General features: G+C 35.8%; 3 protein-coding genes across 3 annotated transcripts; all 3 read right to left on the minus strand.

The window, feature by feature from the left end:
* Window positions 1-12,203: 12,203 nt before the first annotated feature.
* LOC112418575 (uncharacterized) lies at window positions 12,204-13,534 on the minus strand. Its single transcript, XM_024774978.2, has 2 exons — window positions 12,804-13,534; window positions 12,204-12,717 (listed from the first exon to the last, which is right to left on the minus strand). The coding sequence occupies exons 1-2, from the start codon at window positions 13,532-13,534 to the stop codon at window positions 12,204-12,206; spliced, it is 1,245 nt and encodes a 414-aa protein (XP_024630746.2).
* Window positions 13,535-19,761: 6,227 nt separating this feature from the next.
* Window positions 19,762-21,651, minus strand: LOC25483505 (myb family transcription factor PHL5). The gene is made up of 4 exons (XM_039830594.1): window positions 21,525-21,651; window positions 21,099-21,215; window positions 20,413-20,464; window positions 19,762-19,912 (listed from the first exon to the last, which is right to left on the minus strand). Exons 1-4 carry the CDS (start codon window positions 21,649-21,651, stop codon window positions 19,762-19,764), a joined length of 447 nt encoding a protein of 148 aa, XP_039686528.1.
* Window positions 21,652-22,439: 788 nt separating this feature from the next.
* Window positions 22,440-26,011, minus strand: LOC25483506 (myb family transcription factor PHL5). The gene is made up of 6 exons (XM_013612202.3): window positions 24,933-26,011; window positions 24,616-24,832; window positions 24,222-24,338; window positions 23,557-23,608; window positions 23,377-23,446; window positions 22,440-22,769 (listed from the first exon to the last, which is right to left on the minus strand). Exons 1-6 carry the CDS (start codon window positions 25,560-25,562, stop codon window positions 22,572-22,574), a joined length of 1,284 nt encoding a protein of 427 aa, XP_013467656.1. The 5' UTR covers window positions 25,563-26,011; the 3' UTR covers window positions 22,440-22,571.
* Between the last annotated feature and the right edge of the window lie 781 nt (window positions 26,012-26,792).

Raw genomic sequence — 26,792 nt, forward strand, 5'->3', positions numbered from 1 at the left:
TTTGATCGTGGAGCAACTGTCATATTGGATGAGCAAACCATCCAATCCACATCCCCCAATAACGAGGTCTGCAAGGGCGAAGTGGTTTGAATAGTGTCCACTAACATGGGTCAAGCGGCCCATCCACGCCATAGTCCTCCAAACATGAGGTTCGTAAGGACGAAGTGGTTTGAAATGTGAGTTGACCACCATCTTTATTATGTACGTTAACTCATAGTTCCTCACTCTGTTCTCCTATAGAGGTTTAACACTTGATGAAATCAATGCTGGATTTTGGCTTTCATATTTTTTCCACTGTCATGTTCTTTTCACTTGTCCCGCAAGATTCTCGTCAACAATGGAGATGGTCTTTTCGAATTTTGAAGCTAGCTTACATTTTACTTAGGCTCATTGTTGTTAAATGACGAGATTGATGAAGATGAACTTGTTGACATGATGGGGGATAATCTATATAATTGGCGACTTCTTTGTGATTTATGATTGCAGATAGGATTTTCCTTTAAGTATTTTGTTAGGCATCTAGTTTTTTCCTTGAAACTTAATAGTCACTTACTCACTTATGATCGTTAGGCATTTATGATTTTCCTTTTAAGTATTTTGTTTAGGTTGTTTAGCATTATTATGACTACTATAGAGTATTTGACATATAGGCTTTGAGTCATTTATGTATATGTATTTTGTGGACTTTGAACTTTGAGTCATTTAACATTATTTTTGTTTTGGTAGATTCATCCATGTTGATTGCAATTTTACGATTTGCGATTTTTCTATCATATATCGAGTCTACAAAAGTCCATTAGTAAAATCCTTTGATTTTGATTGTGATTTTACGATTTGCGATTTTTCTAATCCCTTTTGACCTGAAGTCAAATCCTGATATTAACATCCTTGCTTAGGCAATCATTTCATTTCCTAGTTCACCTCGTTTCACTTCCCTTCTTTTCCCACTACTAAAAAAAAAAATTAGGGAGGAAAATTAGTGACGGAAAACATAAAATTTCTCACAAATTCCATGGTCGCAAAATTTAGTGACTGAATTAGATAGAGATTTCACGTTTTCCCTCTCTAAATTTCCCTCACTAATTTTTGCTTTTTTAGTAGTGTCCTTTACTTTTATGGACCCTCGATTGTTACCCTTTACAAGATTTACCTTGCTGGTTTTTATTTTCCTTCAAAGTAACAAACTTATTCTTCACTATTCGCTTCTTCCTTTGAGATTCTCTATAAAGGTCTAGTTCTTGAACCAACTTTAGGAATGGATTTTTCTGTTTGTTAAAGTTGAACTGTAGAACTTCAAGAGTGGCTTTTTAGGGTTACGGGTAGTGTTTAGGTGTTATTTTTAAGACACCAGTTCTTATAAAAGGTTTTAGCCACAACAAGCTTTCTAATTTTATGAAAGATGTGGTGAGGTTCTTTATTTCTTTCGTCAATATTCACTGTCATTATCGTTTTTATTTCTTCGTAAGTAAAAATGTGATTTTCCTATTTTGGCTTTTTAGGCGATCTCTTACTAACAATTTCTTAGATACCTTTAATATTAAGACCCAACAGTTATCGTGCTCGTGAAAGTAAGGGTAACTTAATCTCCTCTATAAACGTTCTGAAATGACTATTTAAGACTAAAATAAATTAAAGCATAAAAGGAAAGGTTGTAAATGTAAGTGCAAATAATAAAATTTTATAAGATAAAACTAAAGGATTAGGAAAAGAAAATAAATGAAGTTGATTTGAAAGGAAATATCAGCTTAGCTTATTGAAAAGGAAAAATAGATGCAGGAAAATAAACTAATGGGTTGTCTCCCATCCAGCGTGTTTTTAACGTCTACGTCACGACGATCAATAGGTTGCCTCTTATGCAGCGCTTCTTGTAGGTCACAAGCTTGACGAAATAGGTTGCCTTTTATTCAGCGCATATTTTACCTCCCGAGCGAGTCTGACAGATATGCCTATTTGTCGTCGTTGCACCTTTTTTTATCATGTTCTTCTTCTTCTGATGAGCCTTCTCCTACATGATATTCGACCATCTTGATTTCACTAAGATCAATATACGCATACCACATGACTTCATTCCAAATCATAATTTCTTTGTTCTCGCGGATCTTCTTAATTGTTAATGGTCTGTCCCAGGTTATGAAGCCCGGATACGTAGTACGGATACGGGTACGATACGATACGAATACGCGGATACGCAAAATTTTTAAAATTAGGATACGATATGGCTAAGATACTTTAACAAAATATTTATACTAAAATTTATATGCATGTAAAATACTTAAAAAAAACATTGATTACTCTTCAATACTATATAATCATAAAAGTCACAATTTACAAAAAATAATACATGTGATCAAAATAAAAAACTTAAAGTTTTCGTATAAATCATATTTTATTTTCATTCATATGTTAGGTTATCTCCTCTCTCTCGTTACTTTCATCCACCAAAAACATAATTTTTAATTGGTTATCGAAAACAATTGTAGTGATTCATATCTTAAATTGAATCATATACATATCCATTGAATTTTCACAACACAGTCTCATTTTTTTTACACTTCATTTTTTTCCAGGATACGTCTTTGTGAAGTAACTTATAAGTATTTGTGTGTATTTGTCGAGTATCTTATAAGTATCCGATAAAATATACATTTTAAATTAAAATAATTAATTTCGATACTCTGTGGGTACGTATCCACGGAGTATCAGTATCGGATACATATATGATACGGGTACGTCTCCATTTTGGAGTATCCGGACTTCATATCCCAGCCTTTCCTTGATTTTAAATTTCCGAAGTACCCATATAATTCCTTGGTATGTCTCAACAAGACATCTCCGACTTCAAAGTCTTCATATAGAGTCTTCTTCCAGGAGCACAAGGAAAAACATGAGAAACTTAAGAAGAAAGGTACTATGTTTATCCTAAATTTAATTGATTTTGTGTTATTGAACTAATATTTTAAAGGGTTAGTAGTGTTTTACCCTCTGTAATATAAAATATTTATGGTTTTCCTCCCTGTAATTTTTTTTTATTTACCCCTGTAAAAAATAATTGTTTTAGAATACCCTCTAATAGGTCATTCAAAAACTAACTTTTTTTTTTCTTCAGAAATTTTCGTTTTTGAATGACATGTTATGGGGTATTCTAAAACAATTTTTTTTTACAAGGGGGTAAATAAAAAAAAATTACAGGGGGAAATCAAAAATTAAGGTAAGCACCATTAACCCTATTTTAAAATATATATAATATATATATATATATATATTTTTTCTATGAAATTTGATGAGTATATATTTGTTGAGTGAACTTTAAATGATAAGGGACCCTGTCTCTGATCGATAACAAACTATGAATAGGTTGAAACACGAATATTTGATTTTCTCACTTACTAACTATTTGTTTTAAATGAGTCATACATCGTAATATCAAGTTTCATGGAGCAGCAACAACAGTTTAAGACCTTGTTCATAAGTATAAGCTACGAATTATGCAGAGTCACAAAATAATGTATAAAGAAAATTGAAGGATATTTGATCACATAAGAAACAGAAAGTGATGCCAATATGAAAGAAATATAAAAATGGAAGTACTTGCAATTATAGATCATAACAATGACTTGGGAAAGAGTAGTAATAAGTATTAGACTTAATTGCATATTTGGTCCCATATGTTTATTTTAAGTTTTAAGTTGGTCCCTTTTGTTTTAAAAGTTTTAAGTTGGTCCGTTATGTTTTAAAAGTTTCATGTTGATTCAAAACGTTACTCATATTGAAATAAGTTAGTACCTTCCGTCACTTGGCCGTTTAAAGTTTCAGGTTGACAATATGGGTGATGGAATTTAACTTATTTAGAAAATTAGTTTTATTTTTTTTGTTTTATTAAACTCGATATCATGTCGCAGAAGCGACTAACTTATTCCAATGTGAGTAACGTTTTGGACTAACTTGAAACCTTTCAAACGTAAGGGACCAACTTAAAACTTTTAAAACTTAAGGGACCAACTTAAAACCTAAAATAAACATATGGGACCAAACATACAATTAAACCTAAGTATTACGATTTAACATCAAGATGCACATTCTCTACATGAGTCCTTTTCTCAGATTACCCTGAAACATGATAGCATTTTGTTTAGAATTTAGATCCTCTAAAGGAAGTAAAGTTGATAATTTCAAAGTTAATAATTTCCATTGAAGTAAAGATTAAGAATAATTGGTGAATAAGCTGAGAATCACAAGTAATTACTCATGTCTAAAGATGTTCTCACAAATGTCTATCGCAGCATGTATGTAGCATAGGGAGTATCATCTGTTTATAATTTATAATTCAAGTTTTCTAACTTATGCAAGAAAGTTTTCTTGCATGTATCATTTAATAATTCAAGTTTTCAAACATAGGAAGCATCTTTGTTATTTAGCACTAGAGTGTCTTTCTTTGCGTTGTTTTTATTGCGCTAACACATGTAAATTATCTAAATAAGAAGTATCGTTTTTTGTACCTTTCGTGTATAATATAACTATTATTAAATTTTTCTTTGAATATAAATGTATCAAATATTGATTTTTTATCTTCTAAGCCAAATTAGTAGTTTTAATTAGAGTTATATTAAAATATTATAACAAAATTGTTGTGAGCAAGTGTGAGTTATATGTCCCACATCGTATAGAAAAGTAGAGGTTGAAAACTTTATAAGTGAGAGGATCCATAAACCCATTTGCCTTACGGTTTTGAGTAAGAGTGTGACGTCTCTCTTACTTGTGTGGTTGTTCTGGCCTCAATATGGACGATGACCCAAAAGTGTGGCGTCTCTCTCACTTGCGTGGTTGTTCTGGCCTCAATATGGGCGGTGACCCAACAAAAATGATTCTAGTAATTTAAAAGAGTGCTTATCTAAAGACAATTTTATTAAAGGTGCTTGAATTAGAAACAAAAGGGAGCTCATCCTATCAAGTGTGTATATACCCTTGAGAGTGAACATACAAGGGAGTGATGTTATAAGTTGGTGATGCGATATGAAAAGAGTGATAGAGAGAAAACGAGATACCAGGTGAATATGAAGTGTTCAAATATCATTCTGTTTTTTTTTTTTTTTTTTTTTTGTAGTGGTAAATATCATTGTGTTTGAAATTACATTGATGGAACTTAAAAATAATTTAAATTACCCTTAAAGTTTACACATGACCATTCTACTTCGCACAATCAAATTGAGAAATTATCTCTAGACCAAGTAATATGGATTCATCTATCCTTAAATGTAGAGGGAGCAAGAAAATTACAATATTTAGGACTATTTCGTTTATCAGTATTTGATACATATCATGTTATGAGCCTTGAATATTTATGAGACCTAACTTGTCTTTGAAGGGAATAAGCTATGAAGCACGTACACTCCTCGAATTAGGTGTGTCCCGGAGTCGGACATGCGTCAGTGTCGGACACGACACCTATAATTACACTGTATTATGTCATTTTTTCAAATTATTATCCGTGTTGACGTGTCAGTGTCTATGTCGTATCCGGTATCCGTGTGTTTACACTGATTTTTGGTAAACAATCGCTGGTTTAAAAAATGTTTACTTGCAAGATCAACCAGTAAATCTTAAGAGCATATTGTGCTTTTTATTGTATGATTCAAACGCAATACTTGTTCGTGAAGTATTTCGATAAAGGAAAATAATAGAACGAAATGCAAATGACCGAATCCAACACAATTCAATCCAATCGAAATTCAGTAAGAATAACAGTAAAGGAAAATACTTCGAAATGGTTAAGTAAATTGCAAAGATGTTTAAAGAAATGTCTTGAATTTGTAAAGACTTAATGAAAATTGGTGCACATATTCATACTTTGCAACTTGTGACTCGTTTGTCGCTTCCATACGAACAGTATTGAGTGTAAGTTTTTAGTATGATTGAATTGTGACCCGTTTTTCCTAAGAAAAACCACTATTTATACAAATAGACTTATAACTACCTAGTCGTAGCCATTCGATTTGAATATCGAATATAGCCGTTGCTATCTTTTTGACCTTATCCACAAAGTTGATGGCGCTTCGATAACTTCCCTTATCCATCGAACTGAAATTAGCGTCTTCGATTCTTGCTGAGGACACATCTCCGATAGATTTTTATAAGGCTAAGTCCATCTTCCTAGGTCAAACCTTTGACTGCATTAAATGATACTTTTTCACAAATATCGGCTAACAAATTGCCCCCCAGAAACGTTATGTTTGAACTCGTCTTTCGATCAAGAGAAACTTGACGTTTCTGAAAAATTGTCGATAAAATACAACCTCTTCGAGTGACGTCACTTCTTTAAGAAAGGATATTCCAAAGGTTATATTTATTTTTTGTAAACTGTCCCCACCATAGCTTGTGGGCCATGTTTGTCATTGGGAACCATAAAAAAAAAAAAAAAATTGTTCCATGCGATTGCTGACATCTGTCAAATATCAAAGGCTATATATAACCTTGGGTCATACTTTTACTTTCACTTTGCCTCTTTTTATCATTTTTACTCTTCTCACCGTATCCTCCTTCTTCCCTACGATACAACACTGTTCATCGTTCCCAATCAAAAATTGTAACTCCATGACGCGCGCTGAAGGTTCTTCTTCTCAGTCAACAAAACATCATGAACCAACCGATCTCAACCTTCGCGGAAATCTTCAATTCATGGAAGAACCGGATATCAAAGAAGCTGAAGATAAAATCTGGAAATCCCAGGTAATTATCTCATGCCCAAATTCATCGCATGCATACCTAGGGCCTTTGCTGGATGACTCCGACTATCAGAAAAAACTCAATACTTTTTTCCCTTGTAATGAGGAACAAATGCCCCTCATTTTTTCAAAAGGTCCATATGACCTAAGTTTTTTGAAATCTAAGTTTAGGACCGAACCTAAAATAGAAAACAATGAGAAATACCTTGATTGGCTGGACAAAGTGGAAAAAATCAAAGGTTCCTTTTGGAGGGAAATGGGGATTTTTGATCTTATCCAGCTATCCCGTCAAGGACCCAAGTACCATACCGAAATGATCATTGCTGCCTTACACTTCTGGAATCCTTCGACCAATAGCCTTCACCTAAAATGTGGGATGCTCACACCTACTTTGTTAGACGTTGCTGGTCTCGTTGGTTTAAAACCTATTGGCCAAACCTTCGATCCTGACACACATTCCTCAGAATTGTCCTTCGATTTTAGGAGACCTGCTTATGGCAATTTCATAATTGACCATCATGATACTTCTAGTGCCGAAGTATCCGATCAAGAGCATATTGCTTTTTTGACTTACTGGCTGTCGATGTACATTTTTTGCTCGAGATCTATTCAGATTCCCAAGAAGCTTACAACTTTAGCTATTCAATTGCATGAAGGGAGAGATATTTGCTTGAGTAAGCTTATTTTAGGATCTCTATATGAAAATCTGAATCAAGCAGTGTCTAACATTAAAGATTTCCAACCTGGTAGCAGCCTTGTTATCCCTGGCCCCATCTGGTTATTTCAATTATGGCTCTTAGCCACTTTCAGAACGAAGTTAGTAGTATATCTGCCCCCTGCTCTTTCGAAAGATTATGATAATAGATCAATCGAAGGTTTAGGTTTGGCCATGCTCCAATATGGCAACAGGAGCTCTCCAGATTTATTTGCAGTAGCTTACAATGCTTTCTTAAGTTGTACATCTTTCACACCTTCGATGGCTCCTTTTAGCACTAGGACTCACGGGCCTACATGGTTTACAGCCAAGTTTCCAGCTGATTCTACTGAAGATGAGGTAGATGTTAATGCCATTTGGGAAGCTTATCTGACTCCCACCTTTCTGTCTAGTAGAGTAACTGCTGGAAGCCCCTATGGAGTGTATGGCTATCAACCCAACCACGTAGCCAGACAATTTGGTTTAGTTCAAATTAAGCCAGATTCATTGTACAAATGTCTAGATGACCTGAGGCAACCTCTTATAGAACATGTATGGAGATCTACCTTGCGTTGGGCTCAGCGGCAAAAGCTTATTTTCGAACCGAAGCCATATATTTCATCTTTTGCATGCACATAAACATTATATCGATGGTGGCAGTGCTATTTCAAGCGCCAAACCGATCGTATAGATCCTAATACTCTGCTTCCTGAATTGATTCTTTCTTTTCATGTTGTGCAGAGGAAATCGAAGAAAAACAGAGGTACGCATATTCGAGAAATTCAAGCTTTTCAAAATTTCTTTCAGACCGTATATGACCCTCTTCATCTAAAGAGGACAGTTTATTACGCTGCTACAACGCTAAGGGATAAAATTCATGACAAAATTCCCTCAATATCTTTTCCTCCTTTTACTCCCAGTAAATATCTTTTTGCTCTTCATTTTAAAACGAAGTTTCCCGTTTTGCCAACTAGTCAGCTGGCATTGGCCTTTAGGCCACCCTATCCCAAATGGTTGTATTGTGATAGTCTAATGGGAATGAAACAAAAATTTATAAAGAGAGACAAAGACAGAGTGACTGCCACTAAGCACAGCTTGTATACTTTTAGAGGCCATCTACACTTAAATCATCCTCACATTCGAATTCTGTCCAAAATAGGATTAGGTATGAAATCTTTCGATTCTCTTTTGCAGAATCCGATCAAACCTTGAGTCTCTTATTTTAAATAAAGGAGGAATTTTACTTATCTGTTTTACATATGTTTGGCTTGTAGCTCTTCCTTTGGCTTCAGGGGAAGTAGAGTATCCTGAAGAAGACAGTTCTCGAAAGACCTCCAAGTCAAAATCTGATAAGACGTCTCAGAAGAAGAAATCTTCAAAGACAGAAAAAAGGAAGCATTCTGAAAGATCTTCCAAGGAAAAGCAAGCTCGCACTGTCGAGGATGCGGTAAGTTAATTCTCGATTTGTTTGATCCATACTTATCGTATGAGATCTTGATTTTGAATTTTCCTGTAGGTCGAAGTATCTCCGAATGCTGTTGGAAGGCCAGCCACCTCTGAACCTCTTAATCTGAAAGAGGGCCGTAAGAAGAGAAAACATGATTCTACGGCTATCGAGATAGCTGCGGTCGATGAATCTTTAGGCCAACCCAGCCCAAAAAAGACCAAAACTCGTAAAGATTCAAATCCCAACAGTGCTCATTCCTGCGTTGGTGACAACGCTCCAAAGGTGTTTTTCAGAAACCTTTTAATTTTCATTCAAATATGAGTAGTGAAATACGTTTCTCATAACTGTATTTCCTTCCTGCAGGCTAGCCAGATTGACATACCTCAACATGCTCAACTTGGTCAAGCAGAGGCTTCGCCTATTGCTGAAGAGGATGAAGGCGTCGAGACTAGCATTCCTACTCCTAATATGGAGATCACTTCTCCTAATCAGATTGTGGTGGAATCAAGCGATCGTCAAGACGAAATACCTGTAGGGGGTAGCGATGCAGATGTGGAGCTAGATACAGACCAGTTTATCATAACTCCGAGAGAAGCTCCTGTCGCTAAAAACCCCCCGCTCGCTCGTACCCCGGATTCGATGGGTAATGTTGCACCAATTCAAACTGATTCAATCATAGATCCAATAGTCCTAGGTCAACTCGAGGAGGCTAATCCTTTGGATGCCTTTGACCTCTTAGCCAGTGACATTCTCCTTTCTAGAAGTACAGGGAAATCTTCTAATGTGTCTGTTGGGGATCCTTCACATACTTCGACTGAAAATCTCTTCGCAGAGTTTCGAAGCAAAGTTTTAAGAGCTGATCTATTTGAGGTTATAGAGCAAGATGAAAATGTCGTTCTCGAAATACGGGAATTATTGCGTATGCTCATAAGCCTTCCTTCAGGCCTCAAATTTCAAAAAAATTTCAAAGTGCTAGAGCCCCTTTTGGATAACATAAAGTAAGTGTGTCTTCAGAAAAAAGATGGTAAGGCTAAACTTGAAGAGAAAACCAACCGATATGACCAGCTTTTGGATGAAATTGCTGAATTCAAAGTCAAGCTTGAGGCCTTTCGACAAGAAACCCCATGATCCAATCCCAAGTGACAGAGATCGACTCGTCGATTGCCCAATATAAGGCGAAAATCGAACAGTTGGAGAATCAGAAAGCCCAACTTTTGGCTAAAGAAGGTCTCATGAAGTCAGAGGCTCAAATTGCCATTCAGAAGATCAAAGAATCGAAATCTTCTCAGCAAGAAATAGCAGTTCTCACTGACACTGGCAAAGTCCTTGATGAAAAACTTGGTGGTTTAAAACAACAATTGTATCAACTCACCTCTAGCTTCAAAATGTGAACCGGTCTGCATCGAACTTTTTATAAACATTTTATTTCTAATTTGTTCCTTTTAAACTTCATATGTATTTGTTTTGTAACGGTCCAGAAAACCGTTTAACATTAATATAACAAATGTTTTATTTGAGCAACTTTCTATTATATATATATTTTTTTTTAGTTATTCCTTTGATGGAACAAATTTCAAGATAACAATAATGATGAGAAGCTAAAAAGTTTCTTCTTAACTTGACAGGATTAATTTGTCTTGGAAACCGTAAAGCGTCTAAAAAAATCTAATTATGAGATTCTTTTAGGGAAGATAAAACAACAGTTTTTCACAACTTCTTTCTCACGGCTCTTTGAATTGCGGCAGCACCTTTATGCCACGTGTCTTCATCTGATCTTTGATGATCAAACAAGAAAGAACCGTCGTTTGAGTTTCAAAGAGAAAAAACCACTTTTCAACTTCCTTATTTCACTATAAATATAGTCCCTTTGTCTTGTGTTATTCATCTCTCATCTACTTTCCTTTGTGTTTTCTCAAAAACATATTTCCATAACTAAAATTCATCATGGAATTCATAAGTTGTTTGAGTGATGATTTAATCATAGACATTGCTGCAAGAACTGCTAGCCATAGTATGCTTGATCTTTTCTCTTTCCAGAGACAAAACAAGAGGATTGCTGCTCTTTGCAGGGATCGTAAGGTCTCAAGAGCCTTTGGGGAAGACTGCATCAAGCTACTTACTGATCTTGATCCCACCCATCCGAAGTTGGACTTTATGTTTCGCTTATGGGATCATGGGAATCGCATGTTCTGTGTTTTGCGATGCACTCAGCAAATGCTAAACGCTGAGCCACACATTCCAACTATCAAGCATTTGCTTGGAAATGCTATGGATGCTGGCTCTGTGAGCGCGCTCTACTTTGATGTCATGCTGAGGGCGCTTGATGGTGTTACCCCAGATGCCACGGAACTCTTCAACGACTTCTGGTCTCTTTTAAGGACGCAGAATGTTGCGAAATGTTGCAGAGACATTATGGGAGGAGATACCCATTTTCGTTTTGTCTCGGGCTGGTATAAAAGGTTGTTGCCCCCTCAATTAATTCGTCGCCGATTCTGCAACAATTGACGCAACTGCCCTGGGGATGGGGTAAGGAACAACTATCGAGGGTTTCTTCCTGCTGAGGATGAACTGTACAATCTTCAGTATTTTTGCCTTCGCTGTCGTTTCGATAGCGAGATAAGGTGGTTCCTTGACGTTTTTGGCTTTAGCCAATTTATGTAGAACGTCCCATCGATTTAACAAACTCTCTCAGAGTTTTTCTTTTTGTAGCATTTCTTTTTGTAATGGTTTACTTTGCGCTCTTAGAGCCTATTTTGAAGACACATTTATGTAAACCGCCCATCAGTTGGCCTTCTTAATATGAAATGCTATGCTTAAAGTTTCTTTTCGAATTACTCTTGCATGATTTTAATTTCTTGTAATGTCGGTTTATACTTTTTCAAGTACTTTCCGTTTATTCGCAAGATCCTTCGATCTTTATTTAGTTCTTCGATCTCGTATGCGTTGTTCGAAAAGACTCTCAATATCTGCCATGGTCCTTCCCAGCTGGGTGACCATTTTCCCAAAATTCTATCTTTTTTATCCATTGGTAGAATGACTTTCCACACCAAATCTCCCTGGGTGAAAAATTTCGATTTCACCTTTTTATTATATGCTTTTGCTACCCTCTCCTTTTGTCTTGCAAGGACTTCCAACGTTGTTAATCTTTCTTCATCGAGATCGATCAATTCGTCCATGACCATGTTCCAATAATGATTAACTGGTATTTCACATTGTCTTTGGATTCTGGTTGATTGAAGTAAAATCTCTACTGGTAACACAGCATCATGGCCAAATATCAGCCTAAAAGGTGTGGTATTTGTCGATTCTTTGGGAGACGTTCGACATGCCTACAAAGCTTCGCCTAAAACTTCAGGCCAGTTTTTGGCTTTGCCTTTATTTTACGTTTGATAATGGCAATGATATTTTTGTTTGCTGCTTCAACCTGACCATTTGCTTGTGGATAATATGGTGTTGAAGTTATCAATTTAAAACCTATATCTTCGGCAAACTTTGCCATCTTCCGACCAGTGAACACGGATCCTTGGTCTGTGGTTATGGTTTCTGGAATACCAAACCTATAGATAATGAACTTCTGGATGAAACTTATAACTTCCTCTTGAGTAACATCTTTCAAGGGGATTGCCTCTATCCATTTTGTAAAATAATCTATTCCTACCAAGATGTATCTATATCCTTTCGATGAGGTGGGTTTGATTTCCCCTATCACATCTAAGGCCCATCCTCTGAATGGCCAAGGTTTGATTATTGCATGAAGTTCACTTGCCGGGACGCGTTGAATTCCAGCGTATTTTGGCATCCTTGACATCCCTTTGCGAATTCTATGCAATCTTTGAGCATAGTTGGCCAATATAACCCTTGTCGAAACAAAAGCCATTTCATTTTATGACCAGCTTGATGTGTTCCACAAGTTCCGCTATGTGTATTAGAAACAGCTAAATACGCATCTGTTTCACTCAGGCATTTCAGCAAAACTCCTTCCGAAGTCTTTTTAAACAATTCATCGCCCATTATTACATAGCTCAAGGCTCTATATTTCACCTTTCGACAAGTGGTTCCATCTGGATTTTCTAAATATTTCACTATAGGCTTTCGCCAATCATCTTCATTTAAATCGTTAATGACAAAAATTTCGACGAAATTTGTACCTTTTATGAACTTTTGGTATGTTTCAGTCCCCCCAAGTTTTGGCGTTAACGATTTGCTAGAGAATGAGTCCATCAAATTTCGTCTGTTTCTAATCTCTATCGGCTCTTGCATTTGATCTTTTGGTACTTTGTATCCAGAGGCCATTTGCGCTAGATCATTTGCATCTTGGTTTTCCGTTCGAGGTACGTGCCGAATTTCCACATGATTGAAACGTTTCAACAGCGTGCTAGCCATTGCATGATAGGTGACCAAACTTTCCTTGACGCATTTATACTCTTTAGTCATCTGTCTAAGAACCAGTTCAGAATCTCCTCTAATTTCGATGGATTTTGCCCCCAGTTCGAGTGCTATTTCTAGACCCGTAATTAAGGCTTCATATTCAGCCTCATTATTAGAGCAAAATTGATTGATTCGAAAGTTATATTTAAATACATGGTGTTTGGGTGAAACTATCATTATTCCAACTCCGGTACCATTTTTATGACTAGAACCATCGAAATATAATTTACAGGGACGGTTTGCCATTTATGTTGTCAAAACTTCTTTTATTGAATGATCTACAATAAAGTCAGCTATAATTTGGCCTTTAACAGCTTTTAACGACTGATAAGTCAGTGAATATTCTGTCAATGCTAAGGCCCATTTTCCAACTCTGCTGTGTAGAATCGGTTTCGATAACATGTGTTTAATAATATCAAAATGGGAATAAACATAAACGTCAAAAGGCTTTATATAATGCTTAAGTTTTGTACATGAGAAGAATAAGCAAAGACATAGTTTTTCACTAGGACGATATCTTGTTTCAACATCATTAAGTACCCTACTTAGATAATAAATGGCCCTTTCTGTGCCATATTCATCCTCTTGTGATAACATACTGCCTATAGTGCCATCTGACGCTGCTATATACAATTTCATTCTCGTATCTTTCAATAAAGGAGAAAGAACCGGAGGATTCACCAGATATGACTTGATTTCATCGAAAGCTTTTTGGTGCTCTGGCTCCCATTTGAAAACATCATCTTTCTTTAGTCGGAGTAATGGTGAGAAAGCTTGTGTCTTACCACTTAAATTTGATATAAACCTCCGGAGAAAGTTGATTTTTCCCAATAGTGACTGCAACTCTTTCTTTGTAGAAGGAGCTTTGGTCTCGATTATTGCCTTGGTTTTGTTCTAGTTGATTTTGATTCCCTTTTTATGCACCACGAAACCTAGAAAATCACCTGCACAAACCCCAAATGCACACTTTAATGGATTCATTTTCAACCCATATCGCCTCATCCTTTCAAATGATCGGCGTAAATGCTCCAAATGTCTTTCCTCCGAAGAAGATTTTACCACAATATCATCAATGTAAACTTGCATAAAATCCTCTATGAAATCATGGAACATTAAATTCATCGCTCTCATTTTTTAGACCAAATGGCATCACTAGCCATTCATAACATCCTAATGCCCCTGGGCATCGAAATGCGGTCTTAGCGATATCTTCTTCAGCAATAAAGATTTGATTATAACCAGAATATCCATCTAGCATACTCAAGAAATCGAAACCCGCCGCTGAATCTACTAGCATTTCTGCTACCGGCATTGGGTATTCGTCTTTAGGGGTAGCGAGATTCGAATCTCTAAAATCTATACATACCCTTATGGTTCCATTTTTCTTTTTAACCGGAACTACATTTGCTAGCCAATCTACATACCTTGCAGGCCTGATAAAGCCGCATTTCAGCAATCGCTCGATTTCTTCTTTGATCTTTGGTAAGATTTGCGGAACAAACCTACGAGGAATTTGCTTCACTAGCTTTTTGTCTGGTTGAATTGGTAATTTTAATTCCACCACTTCCCGGTTTAAACCAGGCATTTCAATGTAGTCCCATGCAAAGCAATCTTTATATTCTTTCAATAGTTCTGCAATTCGACTTTTGAATTCTTTAGGGATTTTGGTGCTTACATAAGTAGGTCTTTTAACGGTGCCATCTCCCAAATCAATTTCTTCGAGGGGATCTTGTGCTTTCATTTTGGTAGTGGATCCCATGGGATCTTCTTCGAAACCCAATGGTTCATCATCATAGATGCAATCCAATCTTTGGTCTTCAATAACATCATCTGTGGATCCTTCCATTGGTTTCTCGATCACCTCTTGCTGCAAATTTTCGGCCTCTTTGGCCGTTTGAAGCTTATTCTCGGCCAAGTAGGCCGTAATTTTCTCCCAAATATTGGGTTCAGTCATGATTTTATTCTTTGACATCCCACCCAGTTGGCGGGGAAGCATACTTAGAAAAAATCGGTGTAAGGCTATCAGTAACCTTTTTGTATGCGTGAGCTCTAGTCTCGAGCACATCTTCATTTTCTACATGAATTTACTGTTGGTTGACCATCACAAAATCATGGTCCCTAAATTCTTTTTCCCACACGAATTCTGCTTCTGGCTGCAGTTTCATGGAATATATCTCATCGTTCGAAATCATGCTTTTGGGTCCTGGGGAGATAATTGGGGCTATATGTGCTAGTTGCTTATCGAAATTTTTCTTGGTGATAGTGTTTACTTCTGCCAAGAAATAACTTTGATCAGCCTCAACATTCTCGACATCCATCATTTTTCCATATAGCGATCCTTTGATGCACCGTAGAAGGGACTGCACCCACGCCATGTATCCACTCTCTGCCTAACAACACATTGAAATTTTCTTTTGATGGGACCGCCATAAACATTGTTGTTCTGCTTACGCTACCCACCACTAATTCCAATTCGATAGCACCCAAAGAGTTCCCTGATGTACCTTCATAATTAGTGAGAATAACATTGTGAGGTTTCAAATCAGAATCATAGAGTCCGATCTTTCCCAGGAATGATTGAGGGAGCAGGTTGACCGTGGCTCCACCATCAACTAACACCTTATTTACTCCAACGCCATTGATCTTAGCTTGAATGAACAAAGGCTTAAGATGCAACTTCATCGAGGCGTCTGGTTTTTCGAAGACAGCATGTTGTTCTTCTACACAACCATTATTCATGACATAATAACATAGTGGCTTGTGTGTTGCCATTTCGTCGACGATGTCACTTTCAACTTCATTAACTTCTGACTGAACGTCGTATTCCACAGGTAGGATTGAGACCACATTGCATACTATATCGAGATTGGGGTCAGATCCAGTGAAATTTGAAGTCATTTCTTCATCCTCTTTGGGATGATCTTTCTTTAGAATTGACAATGGGGGTGAGATTCTCTCTGTTGCTGGTTTTTTAACCATTTCAAATACAGCTCTCTGCTTTCCTTTCCCTTTGTCAACATTGGTGATGTCTTGTAACGCCGTTGCTTTTTTCTAGCGTTGATATCTACGCCATTAAGTTCGTGTCATAGGTTGCTTACCTATGTAGTTATTATTGTAAGAATACCTGCTAGGCACTTCTGGCGCATCATGTCGAGGAGCAGGGATCTTTCTCTTCACCCATTTGGTTGGAGGAGCAGAATATCCAGATTTCTTGCCACCTGAAAAGACCCAGGTATCAGTGGGGGACCTCGCAGATGGGTTGAAAGTTCCCCTCTAGTTTTTCCTTTGAGAATTTCCAGCATAATGGTCTTTGCGCGGGACACCCCTTTTGTCGAAAGCAAATTTAGGGCGATTATCTTTCCACTTGCCTCTCCACTTTGTCTGTGGCTGAGAACGCTCGATTGCCTTTGTAGCTTCCTTATCGAAGACTGGACTGCATCTGGGACAAAGCATTGCATTGGTGTTGGAAATTTTGCAGCGGTTAAGAAAATCAACCAAATCCTCTTCATTTTAGGATATGCCCCTTTCATATTTTCATTGAATTGGTCCTCAGTGACCATACTGTTATTTGGAACATGGTCTTCAGTAACCATCTCAATGTCATTAAGCAAAGCTTTTCCTAGTGATAGTTTCCCATTGCTTGGTTCTGCAACATCCACCATGTTTATGCCAATCACTTCAGCATACATGGAATCAGCTTTCTTTGAAGATTCGATGTCAGGCTTGGTAGTTATTTTAGCCTTTTCTCCAAATTTCAGTCTGCCTTCATCGAGAGCCTTCTGCACAGAATCCCTGAAACGAGTGCAACGGGATAAGTTATGTCCCAAAAAACCATGAAATTTACAAAAACCTCTCTTCTTCCTCTGTTCTAGAGGAGGAAGTTTCATGTTTTCTGGCACTAAAATTATGCCATCAGCAACTAGAAGATCAAATATTTCTTCACATTTGGATACATCGAAAGTATAAGTTTTCGGGGGATATTTATCATTTTTAGATTCTTCTACGTTTTTTCCATTTGATGGCCTTAATAACTTACAAGTATAAGGTGGCCCATCTTTCAATTCTGCAAGATTTATTTCGTTATCTTCAACAGAATCGGATCCCCAATCGAATTTTGGCTCACTATCTCCAGTATCGACATAAGCGACTTTTTCTTTCTTAGGGAACCTATTTGTTCTGGCCTTTTCAGCTTTAAGTCTCTCGACTTGGCGAACCCTATCTGCTAATTGCGCCATATCCCTAAGATACTGTGTATCTAATTTCTTTTGAACAGAATAATCTAAGCCACCCGCGGCCATTTCGACCAACTCGTGTTCTGGCACAGCGGTGAAGCATCTGGCTTTAAGGAGTCGAAATCTGTTCAAATAATCATCTATTGATTCATGGGTTTTTCGTCTAACACTAGCCAATTCTTTCAGACTAATTTTAGATTGGCCCATGTAAAACTGCTCATGGAATGCCTTCTCTAATTGATTCCAACTAACTATGGAGTGTGGAGGCAAAGTAGTGAACCATGTGAATGCATTCTTTGTTAGAGAACTTGGGAAATATTTCAATTTTAAATTTTCATTATTTGCCAGATCTCCAGCCTCCATAATGTATCGACAGTGGACTCATTCGTTTCCCCAGCAAATTTGGTGAATTTGGGGACTTTGTGGTTTCTAGGCATTTCCGTTTCTAATATGAATTCGGATAAAGCCGAGACAAAATTGGGACGGTGTAATCCAGTATTGAAACCATTTTGGGCCAACAATGCTTCGACTATGTTGGCTATGTTATTCTGACCCTCGTAATTGTTTCGACGGGCCTGCATGACCACTTGGTCCGCATTCTGGTTCCTATTTACCATTATAGGAATCCTAACAGGCTCTTCTGGTATTTCAGGCTGCACTTCTTGCGCTTGGTTTTCAGGCACTTGGTTTTTCTGTTCTTCGACAGGTGCCTCTCTTTGCCTAGCATTCGTATTTCGGACTGCTGGCGTAACGCGCACTTGGGGTGCGCCCAGAAAATCTGCTATTCGCCCCATTTGTTGTGATAGGGCTTGATAACTGCTATTGGTTTCTTGAATCAAAGGATTGATAACCGTCGTGACTTGTTGAGTGACCATATTAACCATGTCGTGGTTAGTATCTGCCATAGTTTGCCTTAACGCATTTATCGAAGCGTTGGTCAACGATTGTTGAGGCGAACTAAATGGAATAAACGCTTGTTGGGATCTCCCAAAAGAGATATTTTCCCCTTGGTTAAACAATGGTGGTATAGTCATGTTTGAATTCTCAGGAAATACCACAGTACTGGTCTGTGAATTTTGAGCCGAAGAGGTTGGTATCCCATAGGATCCTCTTCCACCATTTCCCAGATTGGGAAACCTTTGAGAAAACATATTTCCCGCAGCCTGCGTAGTTTGAGCAGCCGCTGTAACTGCCGGGCTGCCTCGTGAAGTAGTATTGGCCATGGTATTCGACGTGCTGGCCTGTGACGTTTGTGAAGTCACATTTTCATCCGCTAGGGTGTATACAGGCTCTATTACTTGAGCCATGTTACTAGTCTGGCTAGGTTGCGTAGACCCTGTCGGTATTGTTTGATTGGTCGCTGTTCCTGAAGCGGAGGCGGCGTTCGATGCCGCTGTGCCAAGAACGGGAAGAGGACGCGTCATTTCAGGAAGTATTTTGTTGTTCCTTAAACGCATGCACAACACAGACCAAAAGTTTTTTAAGATTTAAAAGTTCAAGGTAAAAAAGCACAAAAAGTCCCACTGGGCGTGCCAATTTGTTTACACTGATTTTTGGTAAACAATCGCTGGTTTCAAAAATGTTTACTTGCAAGATCAACCAGTAAATCTTAAGAGCATATTGTGCTTTTTATTGTATGATTCAAACGCAATACTTGTTCGTAAAGTATTTCGATAAAGGAAAATAATAGAACGAAATGCAAATGACCGAATCCAACACAATTGAATCCAATCGAAATTCAGTAAGGAAAATACTTCGAAATGGTTAAGTAAATTGCAAAAATGTTTAAAGAAATGTCTTGAATTTGTAAAGACTTAATGAAAATTGGTGCACATATTCATACTTTGCAACTTGTGACTCGTTTGTTGCTTCCATACGGACAGTATTGAGTGTAAGTTTTTAGTATGATTGAATTGTGACCCGTTTTTCCTAAGAAAAACCACTATTTATACAAATAGACTTATAACTACCTAGTCGTAGCCATTCGATTTGAATATCGAATATAGCCGTTGCTATCTTTTTGACCTTATCCACAAAGTTGGTGGCGCTTCGATAACTTCCCTTATCCATCGAACTGAAATTAGCGTCTTCGATTCTTGCTGAGGACACATCTCCGATAGATTTTTATAAGGCTAAGTCCATCTTCCTAGGTCAAACCTTTGACTGCATTAAATGATACTTTTTCACAAATATCGGCTAACACCGTGTCTGTGTCCGTGCTCCATAGGGAATAAGGAATTTTCAGACCCCTTCAAAAATTGAAATCTCAGTATCTTTAGGCCTGTTTGGTTTATCATTGTTTGATGTAATGTCCAAATTCCGAGTGTTCATTTGGCCACTACTACTTCTCTTCTGCTGTTGGTCAAACATTATCTTCATTGCTTTCCTTAATCTGTATCCAGAAAATAAATGCGTGGTTAATTACGTTAAATGAATAGTTAATAAATATGATAAGGTGTTGTACCTCATTGAACATTGCTAGATGTAGTTAAAACATTGTTGAAATATACTTGATATCAAATTCAGTAACCATAATGTGTTTAAATATACATTGGATAATTGTGATGAATGACATTCGAAACTGAGGTTCATGGCGCAGCCGCAACGATTCAAAACCTTGTTCTTGAGTGTGTACTATAAACTATGCATAGTCGCAAAGTGATGTATATAAAAAATTCAAGAATGTACCTCTAGCTGTTCATGAAGAAGCTTGGAAACATGTAGTTGAAGCTGAAGTGGCTCTCTAATTTGCAAGTAATTGATAAGTAAGAACAAGAAGTATAGTTGATTATACAGTAAAATGCAACTGATTCGAATATGAAAGTAACTGAGATATGAATGTACTGAAATTATAGAACATGTCAATGGCTCAGGAAAAAGAAGTAGCATTACGATTTGGCATCAAGATGCATATTCTCTACATTTGTTCTTTTCTCAGATTCCCCTGAAACATGATAACAGTTTGTTAGACTTTAGATCCACTAAAGGAAGTAAAGTTGATAATGTGAAAGTTCATAATTTCCATTGGAGTGTGCTCCTAAGTCCTAACGGCGAAGACTTGGAACCTTGGAGCGTGCTCCTCTTAAGGTTTCAGGTTCAAATCTTTCCCTATGCCAATTTCAGTGGGCTAATCAAAAGTTCTAGCTATAAGTTCCCCCCTGCTAGTGGACGGTGGATTAGTCCCCCGGACTATTCGGTCTTGGACCGTATACCGAGTTTCCAAAAACATTAAATTTCCATTGAAGTTTAGGTTAAGAATAACTGATGATAATCTGTAAAAAAAATTATGAAGGCTGTTCTGATCGGATTATTTGAGCATATCTACTGACACAATCACAAGTAAGACTGCTTGCGAGAGCTTATGCAAACAATTTTTTTATAATATGTCTATAAGCTGTTTTGACCTTATTTCCGTAAGTTCTCTATGATAACTTATGAAAACAACTTATAACTAATTTGAATACAGTTTTACTTTATCTTAAACATAGCATTTATACTATAATAGCTTTTGCTACAAGCACTTAATTAAGTAGTACATTGTAGAAAAACAGGACTGTAACTATGCTTAACAAAATTACCCTGAGCTGGTTCAGCCATGTATTTTGCCATTCTATATTTCTTCAAATGACTTTTAACTTGGAAGATTGTCAATCCATCTAACTGCATCAGCATTAATATAGCTTTTGGTAACGCCTCTACAATCGACCAACCAAGAGAATCAGATATTAAAAATTTACATTTTTTGTGGGCTGTGACCATTTACTTTCGAACATCATTTTCATATTTTACTTTTTGCGTGAGCGACTAAAATGACATTTAGTTATAAATTTTCTTTTATTTTGTGATAAAGTGAATGATTTTTAGAAAAACTGCAAACAATGTTTGCATATTTTTCAGAAACAGTTAACACCGAAAGTAAATGGACGCATTTACTCCCTAATGTTTATTTTATCGGTAAAAACAGAAACAGAAAACACCGAAAGTAAACGGACACATTTACTTACTCTCGGCACCACCAAGGCGATTCACAGACTCAACAAACTTGTCATGAAGATCAGGAGTCCATGTTATTCTTGTATTACTTGAAACCGATGATGCATTAGTAATAGGGTTTCCAGAAGTTGTTGACATTGTTGAAGACATTTTCTCTTGCTGATTATAAGCTGTAGAAATCACAAATCATTTACTCATGTCTAAAGATGTTCTGAGAAATGTCTATAGCATAGGAAGAATCCTCTATTTATTATTTAGTTGTTCAGGTTTTCTAAAATATGAAGGCAAGTTATCTAGCATGTTTTATTTAATAATTCAAAATATTTAACTTAGGAAGTATCTATCTTATGTAGCATAGGAAATATCGTCTTTCTACATTTCATGTGTAATTATTACTAAATTATCTTTTGAGTATAGATACCGGTACAACATCCATTTTGAAGTATCTATGCTTCAGAGGTGGAGAGGGATGAGATTTCTATTTTGTTTGCCTTGAATATAATTGTTGAGTTTGTGGATTAAATAGAGATAAATATGGAGTTGAAGATATGAATATTTAACCATCATTGTTTTATTTCAAAAAAATTTGGTGTAAATGGAGTGATCTATCTCGAGATTTGTAGGACTATAATGGATAAAAAATAAAACTTTTTTTTTCAAGAGATTTAACACTGCTGCATTTTAGTCCATGCTCCTTTTCGTTTTTCTGATTTGTAATTATTAAAAACGAATTAAAATGTTGAATCATTACTCCAAAGGCGCCACGTCATATTCAAATAATCACGTGGCAATGCACCGGTGACTCAAACCGTGCCATGTCATCACTAAAGGGTTAAGAGTGCTATGACATAAGGACTACATATGAAGGAATTTGAAATTACATGAATGATCAAACCTAAAAAAAAAATTGAAATGACCAAATAATGTGGTTTTCAAGATATGCAAAAGTAGTATCACACTCATATCATATATACTTTTATTTACTGAATTTGGATTTGTAAAACAACAAGACTAATTTAATTCCCATTACAAAATTGTATGGTTTGGTTTTCTGTCAGTTATGAGTATTGAGAATGAGACCCTTCAAAAATGGTAACCTCAATATCTTTAGGACTAATTGGTGTATCATTGTTTGGTGTATTGTCCAAATTTTGAGTGTTCAATTGGCAAGTACTATTTGTCTTCTGTTGTTGGTCAAACATCATCTTCAACTGCTTTCCTTGTTCCTCTATTCGCAACTGTAATTTTCGCTGTATCTGCAACCAGAAATTAATGTAAGAGAAAATTTGATTTCAGAGAATAGAATGAAGAGAAAATTTGATTTCAAAGGATAGAATGAAGAAAATACAAATATTAAGCAGGGTTTTAAAAAATATCTATGGATGCGATCTGGACTGCAACATCGAGGTTTTTTTTGTCTTAGAGACAGCGGCGTGGCCATAATTGACGTCTCATCAGTCGCATTTGACTGAAATTCTCCATAATATCAGATATGTTTCTTTAAGGTGAGTAACTCATTGAATCCAAAGTTTTTTATTGTCATAGACTGAAATTCTCCATAATATCGGATAAATTTGATGAGTACATATTTGTTGAATGAACTTTAAATTTCATATAAGGCCTCTATTAAAATCCAAACATGGATTTGTCCCTGATTATAACACCTCGATATCAAATTATGAGTAGGTTGAATTATGGATTGTTGATTTTCTCACTTTACTAACTATTTGTTTTGAAAGAGTCAAACATCGTAATATCAAGTTTCATGGAGCGACGTCAACAATTTAAGACCTGGTTCTCAAGTATAAGCTACGAATTATGCAGAGTCACAAAATAATGTATAAAGGAAATTAAAGGATATACCTCTAGTTGTTCATGAAGACGCCTCTGAACGTCTAGCTGCAGCTGAAGTGCCTCTCTAATTTGCAAACCACTGCAAATTACGAAAAGAAATATAGTTTGTTACAATATGAAAATAAGCAAGAAATGATTGCACTGGAATTATAGAACATAACAATCGGAAAAATAAGTAAGTAGCATTACGATTTCGCATCAAGGTTCACATTCTCTACATGAGTTCTTTTCTCGGATTTTCCTGAAACATGATAGCAGTTTGTTTAGAATTCATATTCAGTATCCATTGAAGTGAAGATTAAGACTAACTGGTGAATAAGTTGATAATTTTTCTTGTAACATAGAAAGTATCATCTATTTATCATTTAATAATTCAACTTTTCTAACATATGAAAGGATATAAATGCATTCAAATAGAAAAGTCATATTTTCCCTTTCAGTTTTAGCTATCTCAAACTATTCACTGCCACAAGTACTTATGAAACTGTTCGAGATAGCTTATGGAATCAGCTTATAACCTGTCCATAAGTTGTTTTGAGCTTTTTTTCATAAGTTCTCTACGATAGCTAATGAAACAACATACAGCTTAACTGAAAACAGTCTGAGTTTATTTCATCTTTTGTTATAAAAGTGGCTTGAATTAAAGCACTTCTATGATAAGTCCTTATGCTATAAGCACTTAGTTAAGTTCTTTATCCAACAGTGCAGTAGATTAGTTTATAAGCACATCCCCTGTGTTCTAAGCACTATGTCATAAAGATTTGTACACAATTTATTACATGAATCATGTTAAATTCATACACTGTGTAATTTACATTATAGATAAAACACTATGAGTATGGTAACAAAATTACCTTGAGCTGGTTCCGGCATGTATTTGGCAATTCTATACTTCTGCAAATGACTTTTAACATGGAAGATTGTCAATCCGTCTGAATCCATCAGCCTTAATATCGCTTTCGGTGTTGCCTCTACAATCAAGCAGCCAAGATTACAATCAAATTTTCGCAGCCGATTACTTTCTAACAACATTTTCAATTTTAACTTTTTATGTAGGTCGCTGGATCGATGTTAAGTTATAAATTTTTCTTTTTAATTCTCATAGAGATAATATGAAAAGATCATGGAAGTCAACGCATTTTTGGAAACACCGAAAACAATGTTTTGAAATTTTACAGAATGTTAAAAAAAATATTCACTCTATTTTTAAAATACATTTTCAATAACTTTCATAATGCATTTACTTACTCTCGGCACCGCCAAGGCGATTCACACACTCAACAAACTTCTCATGAAGATCTTGAGTCCATCTTATTCGTGTTTTACTAGAAACCGATGATCCATTACAAGCAGGGTTTCCGGAATTAGTTGAGACATTTCCTGTTGACATAGTTGGAGACAGTTTATCTTGCTGATAAGAGAAATTCAGCTGTGAACCCGGAAAATCATATGAACCACAAGAAACCTACAAAACACGAAAGATTCGACAAACTTTTAACCAACTAATGAATGAAAATATAAAAAATAAAAGTAAATTATAGGGTATGCATAAAACCAATACTTACTTTATGATCCTGATTTCCATTAGAATGAATTAATGGACTCATACTAACTGATGCAGCATCATCAATGAAGAATTTATGTTGCTCAACTGAGAGATAATTTTCTCTAGGAAAATTCCCACATTCGATTCTATTCGATTTTTCCGGAGATCTAAGAATTGGTTGCAAAGTGTTTAAATTTGACAACTCAAAATTATGGCTAGATTGATTTGTTGAATCAAGGTAATGATTTTCCCTTTGATACAAAGGAAATTCCAAATCATTAACCTTATTAGAAAATTGAGATATCAAAAGAGGGTTACTACTTTCATTTCCAACTTGGTAATCATATTGTGGAAAACCCATGCAAATTTCTGTTGCATAAAAAGCTGAAGTTGGTGACTCAAAACTTCTCATAATTGTGCTTGATGATGATGATGATGATGATTTTCCTTGTCCTTGGTTTTGGTTTTGACTTTGGACTATGTATGATGATTGTTCCATAACCAATGGTTGACTAAAATTTCCAATATTTGAAGCATTTCTCATATCAAAATATTGACTAGAACAATTTCCAAACTCTGAATTAAAATCACCATTTAGTATATGGTTTTGTTGAACACTTCCTAAATAATCAATCTTATTCTCATTCATTTAAAACTAACTCAAAAATTGTCCACACATAAAAAACTCTATGAAAGGTTCATTCTTAATAAGAAGCACAAAATAGAATGGTGGAATTAATGAAGAAAACAAGAACCAGAAATTGGAAAAGTAAGAATTAGAATACTAATGCTAAATTTTTATTCTAGCTATAATGGTATAAAATTCTCTTCTTATATTCTTTAAGGCTTCAAGAATAAGATTTGAATCTAATTTGTCTAAATGCTACCATGCAAGATAATACATATTCTTGAGAAGGGATAGATATGAAAATAGTGATCAAATTGACACAATCAAAGTAAAGAACACTGAAAACAACAAAGCCTTACAAATAAAACAAAATTGTTTTTGTCTAATGTTGTTTTCTAATGATTTTAATCTAAGCACAAAAGAATCAAAGGAAAGAAGAAATATTATGCAACCTAGCTAGCTTGAATGAGTCACAAGTGTGCCACAAGCTATTAATAAAAAAAAATATAATTAATTAAGTTAAATAAAAACTATAGAATATTGTAATGGGCATCTTAATAGGGTAATTTTTAATGTTAGATAAAGATACTGGCATAAATTCAGAAAACAATAGATCTGAAATTATTCTTAAAAGTGATTCGGAAGAAAAGATTAATAGAAATGGAGATAGCCAAATCTACCTTTCCCAAAAAAGAAAACATATTACGGTCTTACAAGTCTTGTCCCATTGCCTGACACTGCATCTTGCAAAGTGGGGTATCAGATATTACAATACTCCCTCCGGTCTCGTATGTAAGAAAAGATTCTTTTTTAGGTTCAATGAATAATTAATGTATCTACTTTACAATGAAGATTAGATACATTAGTTGTTCAATGAACCTACAAAAAGAATATTTTCTTATATATGAGACCGGAGGGAGTAAATAAAAAGTGTAACTTATTTAAAAGCAATGTGGAACTTTAACTTCCAGAATTCCCAGTAAATCAGATCTTGGAATCACTGCAACTGTGTAATTTTGGAATCAACTGTGTATTTAAACATATGCATACTTTACTATTTTGATTTAACAAGACATATACTTTTTTTTTTGTGGACCAAGTTATTGTTTTTTCTTTAACAAACAAAAATGAGATATAATACCATTAAGGAAGAGCTCTACTCTCTAGCACAAAGCGTGTAAAGAAGATCAAAGCAAAATACAACAAAGTATCTTGAATATATATATATATATATATATATATATATATATA

Source organism: Medicago truncatula, chromosome 1, assembly GCF_003473485.1.
Source record: "Medicago truncatula cultivar Jemalong A17 chromosome 1, MtrunA17r5.0-ANR, whole genome shotgun sequence".
In the NCBI taxonomy this organism is placed as follows: domain Eukaryota; kingdom Viridiplantae; phylum Streptophyta; class Magnoliopsida; order Fabales; family Fabaceae; genus Medicago; species Medicago truncatula.

Coding starts and splice junctions, on each gene's coding strand:
- LOC112418575 (XM_024774978.2), bottom strand. CDS start 13,534: ATGGCAAACCGTCCCTGTAAATTATATTTCGATGGTTCTAGTCATAAA. Junction 12,718..12,803: donor TGCCTGAGTGAAACAGATGC/GTATTTAGCTGT, acceptor TGTTTCGACAAG/GGTTATATTGGCCAACTATG.
- LOC25483505 (XM_039830594.1), bottom strand. CDS start 21,651: ATGTCAACAACTTCTGGAAACCCTATTACTAATGCATCATCGGTTTCA. Junction 21,216..21,524: donor TCGCCTTGGTGGTGCCGAGA/GTAAGTAAATGT, acceptor GGTCGATTGTAG/AGGCGTTACCAAAAGCTATA. Junction 19,913..20,412: donor ATGCATCTTGATGCCAAATC/GTAATGCTACTT, acceptor TTCTGGATACAG/ATTAAGGAAAGCAATGAAGA.
- LOC25483506 (XM_013612202.3), bottom strand. CDS start 25,562: ATGAATGAGAATAAGATTGATTATTTAGGAAGTGTTCAACAAAACCAT. Junction 24,833..24,932: donor ATGGAAATCAGGATCATAAA/GTAAGTATTGGT, acceptor CGTGTTTTGTAG/GTTTCTTGTGGTTCATATGA. Junction 23,609..24,221: donor CATGCCGGAACCAGCTCAAG/GTAATTTTGTTA, acceptor ATCATGTTTCAG/GAAAATCCGAGAAAAGAACT.